Below are 10239 nucleotides of genomic sequence, written 5' to 3'. Positions count from 1 at the left end.
GCAGCAGATTACCAGCCTGGCTGAAACTTTGGAGTCAGGTAATTGTCTTACCTTCTGTTATTGTCTGCTGGTTCTATTCTTCCAGTAGTAATTAAAACCACACAAGTATCTATGAGTCACTATTTTAAGTAGCTACAGCACCCACCTGTAAAGGTAGTAAGAAAAATTGGCTTTCCATAGAATTCTCAGCTAGAATGGTAATTTTACACTCAAAGAAGTAGTAATACTCTTTAATGAGGTAAAAGGCTCTGGAAGTAATTCCCAGCAATACGAAAGCTAACGTGCCATAGATTTGCTCTTCTAAGTGCTGACCTAGGACGAGACAAGTGCTCTCGCACAGTGCCCAGAGAAGTGGGCCCAGTCAGACCGCAGGCAGCCTGGCCTTGTTCACTCACCAGCGTGATATTTTCCTGTTTTCGTGAAATATTAATGTTTTAATTAATTTAATTATCAGAAAATGTTTCATTTATAAAATATTGTAATACATAAATATTATAAAATGTTGTTTTAAAAGTATAGTCACTGTTCTGGACACAACTATCAAGCAATGTCCACTCTCCCAAAAAGCAGAATGACGTATATTCCACGTAGATCACAAAGGAATCTTCTAGGAATTGTTTGACGTAGGAAATAATATTTGGCTGTGACCTTGGAGGATTTTTTTTTCTTCTCTAGTTTCTCCTTTGGCTTTCAGGCTGATGTTACAAAAACTCCAACATCCTCACCACCGCTTTTGGTGCCTCTCAGCACTCTGGAAACTGTTTTGCCTTGCATCAAATTCTACATCTAAATAAGTGCGCATTATCACAGACAGCTGAGGATGATTGCATAAACAAATTACCACATTTTTAACATTCATACAAGCCAGAAGTATCCTTTGCATGCGTGGTTCAGCATTTTCATACTTCCATGATTTTATTTCCAAGCCAAATTGCATTCAAAAAGCAAAGCACATATTCATCCACAAGAATTAACGACATACCAAGCTTGCAGATTCAACACAAAGCTGCTTTTGAGTTGCCACAGCATTAAAAATAGCATCTGAAAAATTACTTGTGAAAAATGATTTTCCATACATGAATAATTTAAACAGACAAACGGAATTTTATTGAAGTCTGTTTTCTTACCACCTCAAGCTGTATTTTGAGAAGATATGTGAAATTTAAAGACTTTTTAGAATATTGGAACAGCAGCAATAGCAGTGAGAAGTTTAAGAACAGAGCAGCAGCTACATACCAGAAATGCTTGTGAAAACAAGCTACATTTCAAATGTCATTTTCGTGGCCTTAACAGTATTCCTCCTTACTCTGATAAGTAATTATACAGTCAGATGCAACTTATACTTTGTCACGGTTTTAAGAGATTTTAAGGTTAGATCTCAGCGTTGTACTCATTTGGAGTCGTCCACAGGACTTACATATTTCACAAATCAGAACAAACGTTGAATGTTCCCAGGAAGTAGGGCAAGGCAAGCGGTGTTCAGAGGTGGGGTGAGGGGAGGAGGAGATATGTGGAAAACTTTATGACTGTGCTGTAAGTCACATGTTAGCGGCTCAATGGGAAGGGAAAACACTTGACAGGGAAGGAGAACATGCAGAAATGAAAAGTGGATGCAGCAGAAGGACCTGTTTGAGAACAGCGAGCTGAATCGAGTGCAAAATCATGTAAAACTGGCCTCGGAAATGGCTTTGCTCTGACCTGAAAACAGCTCTTCTGACTATAAGTAGTGGGGAAAACCACAATAGTTTTATATAACTAAATTATTCCCAGTCTGTTTAGCAACGACTCAAGTTCAGAACTTGTGACCTCATGAATGAGTCAGACAAAAGTGTGATTTAACTTGTAGGATACTATTACTATGATAACCATCAGTAACGGGAATATGCCATACAGTTTAAGACCTGGTTCAACAGATTTTGTAATTTAATTTTTCTAAAGTTTTCTTAGAAAAAGCTATCACATATGGATTGATATTAAAGAGAACCATTTACTTCATGTTGAATGAATTGACTGACTTGTCAAAGACATTGTGCTTCATCACATAATGGCTAACCACATAACGGCCTCAACCTGAGTGCACACCCACTGGTGAGAGGCAAGAAGATAACCAGTAGCTTTGAAGCAGAAGTGCATAATGATCCCATCATTCTTAAGAAACAAAAAATTAGCTAAGAAATTTAAAGCTGTAGCATTACAATGTGGAATGTAACTGTTGGAATTGAAGCATGCTTCTTTTCTGTATGACATAAGCCATCTCTTTGTTATTACATGTATTATTAGAATGTTATTGCATACTGTGTAATTTTGCATTGTTGTGTATGGTTTTTCACAGAACTGACCACTTGAGAGTTGCTTACTGTGATCAAGGAACAGATGGTGAGGTCTGAGGCTCATCACTCTTCTGTGGTTAAGGGGCAGCTTAAAGTGTGCTTTGAGGACTCCAAAACAGGCATACAACTCCTAGGTCCATACAAGTGCAACTCAGAGATTATGACATAGGCACTATCCCACTTTTCAGTTAAGATGTAGTTGTATCTGAGAAATGCTCAGTCTATCTTGTACATCATTTCGACAGGAAATATGCTAAGTTCCAGTTCTTGGAGAGTTAGTTGTAATAGCATTTTCAAGACTATTACTTACTTCACTACATTTGTTATTTTTAATTATCTCGAAGAATAACGTGGAACAGTTAAGCACAATAGTGTACAAATATGAATCGAAACAGAAGTTCTCTTTTTACTTGAAGAATAAACTCAGTTTTCTCAAAAGTCAAAGCCTTTACTAAAGATTTACTTTTGTTTTTGAATCCATAAATAGATGTTAGTGTAATTCAACAATTAAGCAAGTCCTATAAGGAATTTAGAATCTGACCATTGCCCAGAGATGTCAAATACCTGCTTTATCTGTTCAAAATGAAAACAAAACTTTAGAACCTACAAAACTCAGAAGGAAAATTTTTGTGGGTGGCTTCTAAGTCTGATTTGAGTGCAAAGAAAACGAGTACTATCTTTCAAATTCTGCAAGCAGCCTTAACCAATGGGACTCCATCTCCATCAGCTTTTCTGGAATGCTGTAAAATTAACAAAGAATGAATGGGAAGATACATGACTAATGACATGGATCTTCTACAAGTTTACCTGTGCAGCAGTTATACAAAAGCAACGCAGGCATTGCTAATGTCATGTAACTCATTTAAAAGAATAGAGTAATACAGTATCAGTAAGGCATACCTTAAATGAGTGGAGAAGGACAAATGGTGAAAAGTAGCAGTCATCACTGATAGAATGTTTCGGGGAGTTACTTTAGTAGCTCCTGGAAGGATGGTCTCTTGATGATTCAAATACAGATGTAAGTGGCACAAAAGGCTGCAGAGAAGTAGACTAGTAATGAATGAGACTAAGAGTCACAAGGAGTAATGTGCAGAAACTGGAAAACTGAGTACATTCAAAAAAATACACTTTTCATAGAGCTTAGGGTAGGCTGTTTGGAAGAGTAGACTGTATCCTGGAAAATACTGGTTCTGGAAAAAACCTAGATGTCATGTTACAATCAGGAAGCAATTTAATGTGCTAATATGGCAAAAGGTATGAATAGGAGAACAGTGAGCAGCAGTATGAAAGAATGTATTCCAATATCTCAGGCAGTGATAAACTAAGTGCCACACAACCACTTTAAAAGAAAAAAAGTAAAAAAATGTTGATGAACTCATTGCCAGTTTTCCAGGCTGGAAAATATCCTTAAAAGAGGTGGCCTCTTTAATACAAAGGTGACTGGCTTCCAGTTTATGCATACCTAAAGAGGGGGAAGAATAAATAAACGAACAACCCCCCCCAAAAGCACAGAATGCCAGACTATTTAACATAGCACACGTGAACACTGGAAAAACAAAATACTAGAAAATAAGGACAAACAAACTGAGTTTAGAATTAAGTTGCAATTTTTAGAAGAGCAAACATGATTTAACCATTTGAACAAATTGCAAAGGAAAATGTATCTTTCATTACCCACCTTTAAGTGTTACTGTTGTCTGAAAGGCAGATTTGTTACTCAGTGTGCAGTAAGCCAGTTTCACACAGAGAGGATATAATGATTTATTGCAGAGTTGTACAAGTTTGGGTGCTAGATGGTCTCCCACAAAGCTAGCACTAGAGGCTTTTTTATACTTATCTTTTTATCACTTGATCATTACCCCTATATAGCCTACAACTGGTCAGTTAAAGATAGGGCTGATCTCCCTACCTGCAGGCTAGCCAGACATGCTCATTAACTACGTGTTTTCTCAAGGCACTCTTTTTAGTCATCTTTTTTAGTCATTGCACTGTGATTAGGAGTTCCTTTACTTAACCACTTTAGCAGCTTCAAGGGTGGTCAACCCGAGTTAGATAAAAGCACATATTTGTTATATTCAAGGATACACATACAAAAACTTACATACAATCATAGAGTCATAGAATCATAGAACTGCTCAGGTTGGAAAAGACCTTCAAGATCATCAAGTCCAACCGCAACCTAACCATACTGCCCTAACTCTAACAACCTACCGCTAAATCATGTCCCTGAGCACCACATCCAGACGGTTTTTAAACACATTCAGGGATGGTGACTCAACCACCTTCCTGGGAAGCCTGTTCCAGTGCTTTCTGTAAAGAAACCCTTTCTGTAAAGAAGTTTTTCCTGATATCCACCCTAAACCTCCCCTGGTGCAACTTAAGGCCATTTCCCCTTGTCCTGTCACCTGTCACCAAAGGTTACAAAGATTAGTTCTTACTGACAACATTGCTGGCAAATATTTTTATGAAAGCCAAGTTATGGGATTCAGTACAAGGATTAGCAGACAAAATTTACCACCATGCGTTATGAGGATATTGTGGTATAACTTGGCAGCATCTCAGCACTGCATGACCCTGCAGTATCTAAAAGAAAGGTAGAAAAGGAAAATGGAGACAAAAATGGAATGATAACAATATATGTATAGTTATATACATGTAGCCACAATGCAATTAGTCTCTGCCTGACAACCCACACCTAGAAACAACACAACTGCCCACCAAGCAACTCCCCACTGACCGACACCCAGCAACCCCCTATAACTACATTGCAGCAATGTAAAACATAGCTGTCCTTCCCTGTAGAATACTTGGATGTTACTGGCATAAATGCTGAGATATTATCAAGCTTAAGATCATAATCTTTATTTATCAGGAATGGGTTAGCGCCCAACTAAAAGCAATTACAGTATTTTAGTTTTCTCTGTCATTGTTAATGATACAATTGCTAACGCTGTACCTTCGGTGCGCTCTCTGTATCATATTTTCCATAATGAGATGGTTACTGAGAGTATAAAGAAATAGCTGTATTTTCCATATTCTTCCTTTTAATTCTAACGAAGCAACCATTTCTTTCTGACTTAGTCACTCTTCTACTACATTATCTGAAATACAGCTGTTTTCAATTTTACGTTCACTTCTTACTGACCCAATAAACTTACCAGTTTCCCTGACTCTGCACACGCATTCTTCACTGCCTGCTAGTTCTATGTAGGTCCCTTTTGTTGTTATGTTTTTTCTGCACATCTCCTTTCACTCCCAGCTTTCCTATTTAGTGACTCCTTCAATTCCTACAGTTCAGGGAATCTGGAAACGGGCAGAGGTAAAGTTCTGCTAACTACTAGAGAAACAGCTTTAGATGTTTTCTATTCTCTTTCTATACCAGCTAAGGCAACTTCTATCACATTTTTGTTCTTAAACATACTTCTGTGCTAAACAAAACATCAATATTTCAACAGCTTTCTTCTGCATTTTAGAAGAATGTACCTACATTTCTGTTCCATTACCAGAACTTTTAAGTGCTAGGACAATATCTTAGTGTATTTTTTATTTTGTCACCACACAAGGCAAAGCCTGCAGTCCCCGCTTCTTTATAACTTCAATGATAATTATTATCAGTCAATAAAATGTACTGTGCTAAAAAACACATTCTTTAGCATATTAAATATGACTTTGTGACTACAGTGAACAAAGGCAACATTTTCAAAAACTTCTTCACTGATCACAGACAAAGAATTTAAAATGAGTCCCCAAGCCCGTATGCTGCAATGCCAACACACTTCCTTCAGAAGATTCATCCAACACGTAAAATGATCTGCAATGGATTTGGATGCTCTTCAGCTCTCCTGCAGGTTAACCTTCAATAAAGGGAGTAATTAGATGCATTTAACATCTGCTACAAAGCCACCAACATGATTTTTTGAAGCTTTGTACCAACACTTACAGTAGTATTTCTGATCTGTTTCCAAGTAAATTAAATTGGGAGGGAAGACAAAAATGCCTTTTCCATGTTAAATGTGTTTTGCAACCACTTTCAGTGAAAACACTTCATGCTCCTGTCACACTTTCTCTTTTGAATCAGTGTATCATTGCCACTGCCCCGCTGAAAGCCTCTATTATTGCTGCTTATCTGTTCTCTAGATTTCATGTAAATGCAAATAATCACAATGATCAATGTATTTCCAGATATCTGAATGATGATAACCACAGTTTTTGCTTAAAGCAGTAAAACCACTGAAGTTACATGGCTGAAAACCGTGTATGTTTCATAGAAACCCAGCCTCCTTATTTTCAGCTTCAAAATCAGGACCAAGGCCACTGACTTGCCTTTGAATGACTACTGAACATACAGTTAACCAGTCATACATCTACCCTTTTCCACAGCTAAATGAATATACTATTTCAATTATTTCAGCATGAAGCAACACAGACCAACATTCAACTGTAGATTCAAATAAGAGCTTTAATCAAAGCACAGACAGCAGTGAATACTGCATTCAGACTCCCCTCACTCCAAAAAAAAGTTACAAAAATACTCCAGAAGTATTTTATAAATTTACAAATCGTAAATTTTACTTTTACAAATAATATACAAACGTTTTTCACTGCAAACCATATAATACATTTCTATGTTACAACTGTTGCCTTCTTTTAGAATCGTATGTCCTGAACTGTTCTCAGAACACATGAGAGTAATTATCTCAAAAGTACAATACATTTATTTGTAACTAGGATAGAAAGCACTGAAGAAAATTATTCTAAAGATTCAGCTCTGGGTGTTTTGAGCATCAACAAAACAAGGTTAAAACCAATCTGCTCTGGTCAGTCAAACCTCCATGCCCTGAAATAGATGCTACCATCACGCTTTTCTACTAACCTAGAGAGCAAATAAGCTAATTAGAATCTTGGCATTTTTGATTGATTAACCCTCATCTTCAGAGTTAGTGTTAAGAGAGGTAACAACTCTTTCAGATATAAATAGAAGAGATGATTTATCCAGAAAAGGACAGTGCTCAGAATATAGTTTGTATTTTACCCTAGGCAGGTAATATATAGAACTCTTTGCGTGTTCTCTGACATCCTATTTTGGTTGTCACAGTCATCCTCTCTACCTGCCTCATTCCATCACTTGCTGAAGAAGATTTATCTTAGTCATTTAACAAATAAGTCTTCTCCAGAGGCCAGAATACTTACTTAAAAAAAAGCCCCACAAAGCACTCCAGTAACTCATGCAGAGAAATCTGGGGAACGCCAGAGGAGTCCTTTGACTTGTGGACAGTTCGAATTACAACTAAAAACTGAGAAACTTAGAAGAAGGAACACACATTTGTGCAACAGAAAAAATACCAATATTGCTTTAATGAACAAAAGCAATAACAAAAAAAAAAAAAAAACAAACACAAAAAAACTTGCTGGACATTTTGCAGTCTCATTGAACTACACTGTTGCTCAGCTCGGTCAACCTGCTTCACGTCTGAAAGCGCTACAAAGAAGGAAATACCCAGAATGCACGGGAGAAACCAAACCCCATGTACTACAGTCACACAGAAAATAGTAACTGACCCTGTTCATCTTGTGGCACTGACTTAGACAGGGACTCGGTTCTCCTTGGCCCACTTTTTCATGATGCGGATAATGTATTCCACTTGAGAATTACCAGTGCTTCTCAGGAGATGCAGTACTTCCCGCAGAGTCTCTCTACAAAGGAGTAAAGCAAAAATTTAAATGCAGGTGAGAATAAACTGATAAAATAAACAAGCACCCACATCCAAACTATTTTGTACAACATGGTTCATAGGCAGAGAGATCCATTTGTCTATCAAGTAGAAATAGGCAAAAATGCACGATAGTTTAGATACTAAGGGAAAAAACAAAGTCTTGTTTGCAATTGCAACAGGGAGAGAGTTTTTATGTATAAATCCCTACTCTTGCAAAATAGTACCCCAGAACAAAACAAAGTATTTTTCTTTAATGCTACTTACTTGCTAGTCTGAGTAGGGCAACATCTAGTTTAATGCTACCAAAGCACCTTACAACTTACTAATACAGAAATAGCATGGAAATGAACATTACCAATAGGATAAACCAGTGCGAACCTGCAGTTTGCTAGCTACTTTACAACAAGAACTTGTAAGTATAATGTTAAAATGGGCAAGCTATGTATATTTTACTGCATCTATTGCAGCACTTGCCAAAAGGACACTTGAAGGATGTACTGGTTAATGAGATTATTCCAGCAGTGAAGGGAATACAAGGAATTTGTAGAAGCCAAGATGCACACCTTCCAGTCATGTACGAAATGGCAACTTTGGCCAGGCGAGAATGGCCATCTGGCAATAAATCAGAATATTCACAAGGGAACAGTTCTTAAATACAGCCTCACTTCTCTCTCTTTCTTCCATTCAGTGAAATGGACCAAAAGCAAAATTATCAATAACACAGATAGTTTCCTTTAAGCTTTCATCAAATAAGTATCTTTGACTGACAGTTTTTAGAAAGCAAAGGTTAGCAAATTTTAGCAGTCTCTCATTTAGTCACTGTTTAGAGAAACCACATCCTTCCTCAAGTGCTGAGTAAGTGCCCCCTTATTTCTGTTCTGTGAACCTTAAAATGTCATGGGACAGTTTTCCATTCTTAGGCCATCAACATGAAATGAGGTCCTTTCCCTCAGGACACAAAAGATATTACATTTATAACTTAGCTCTTACTAGTATAATGACCAATATATTTTGGTAGCCTACAATTCATAGCATTCACTGATAAGACATTCTCTACCACATATTTTCTAACCGTTGTTGTGGAAGATGCAATTCCAAATTGAACACTGTGGAACCACTGGACAGAGTTTCTTTTCTCCAACAGGTCAATAAATAACTGAAATAAATAATTGCTCCCAAAACTAAGATTAAGATTTTAGCTTATACCTAATTGGAAATAGGAAAACTGCAAAATAAATTCAGATACAACAAAGAATACTCACTTTGCTTCTCGGCCAGCTAAGATCATTTGAAAGACGCCAACACAGGCACCTCTCTTCCCTTCCCAGTATTCAGGATTACTGTCCAGTCTCTCCAGAACATCAAATGCTTTGGCTGCATAGTAAAACTGACGCATCTGCATAAGAAGAGAATCACTGAATATTCCTGGCTATATGACCATCCTTCAGAAGAGGATTAACAGTTTTGAGTTCAGCTTTCTGAAATCAGCAATAAGTCATAGAAGCAATGTGCACTTATTCTCCTGTTTTTCTTCTGGCAGCAAGTGACACAGAACAGGTACATTTCAGTTCTATGTAGGGAAACGTGATATTATAACATTATTGTTACACATCTTTGAAAACAAAGACAAACTGCACTGTGAACTTCTATTAATTGGTTATGAACAGCACTGTTCTGGTTTTGATCATATACATTTATCAAAAGCTAACAGAACTTCTTACCCACTTTTACTTTTCCCCTCCAAATCAGCAATAACTTAGAGTATGAGCTGCCCTACATACAGTAATATCTACTGTACCAAACTCCTTGATACAACATCAACTCTAATTAGAATAAGAGAATCATTAACATTGGAAAAGACCTCGAAAATAATCAAGTCCAACCACCACTAGTCCAAACAAGTCCTAACAGTTTAAAACAGAACCGCTTTTTCTCATCTAGAGATGGATCTGTATGTGGTTTGGGTTAAACTCAGAGCTAAATTTTACATTTCACTGTTACAGTACAGTACGAATTAAGATTTGGTGATTCTATACACCAAAGTTTTCCGAAGCATAGGAAAACTGACAATGTACCCTATCTTTTCTGCCTTAGACTCCTTACTTGTAAGAGGGAACAAGAAGCAAGTTGGTTGATAACAGTCAGTGATAAAGGAGTGATTGCAGTAACTGCAGCTTTTCAAGTCACTATAGCTC

The 10239-nt window shown here is 37.2% G+C and overlaps 1 protein-coding gene and 1 long non-coding RNA gene across 7 annotated transcripts in view; both read right to left on the bottom strand.

Moving 5' to 3' along the window:
- Positions 1085–4555, bottom strand: LOC110389438. The gene is made up of 2 exons (XR_002433225.1): positions 3231–4555; positions 1085–3070 (listed from the first exon to the last, which is right to left on the bottom strand). It is a non-coding gene; the product is annotated as an uncharacterized LOC110389438 (long non-coding RNA).
- TTC26 (tetratricopeptide repeat domain 26) overlaps positions 4641–10239 on the bottom strand; it is a 46878-nt gene continuing 41279 nt past the window's right edge. For 2 of the 6 annotated variants that reach the window (XM_021379251.1, XM_021379679.1), the window contains 2 exons: positions 9307–9440; positions 6770–8024 (listed from right to left, as the gene is read on the bottom strand). In XM_021379251.1, the coding sequence (XP_021234926.1) occupies positions 7913–8024; positions 9307–9440 (246 nt within the window). In that variant the 3' untranslated portion in view covers positions 6770–7912. Of the gene's footprint in view, positions 5634–5708; positions 6185–6769; positions 8025–9306; positions 9441–10239 lie in introns of those variants that run through there. The other 4 variants (XR_002433125.1, XM_021379433.1, XM_021379558.1 and 1 more) reach the window with 4 other exon arrangements.

This window comes from Numida meleagris, chromosome 1, assembly GCF_002078875.1.
Source record: "Numida meleagris isolate 19003 breed g44 Domestic line chromosome 1, NumMel1.0, whole genome shotgun sequence".
NCBI classification, from domain to species: domain Eukaryota; kingdom Metazoa; phylum Chordata; class Aves; order Galliformes; family Numididae; genus Numida; species Numida meleagris.
The sequence above is the reverse complement of the archived record's forward strand: the minus strand, read 5'-3'. Positions and strand labels throughout refer to the sequence as shown.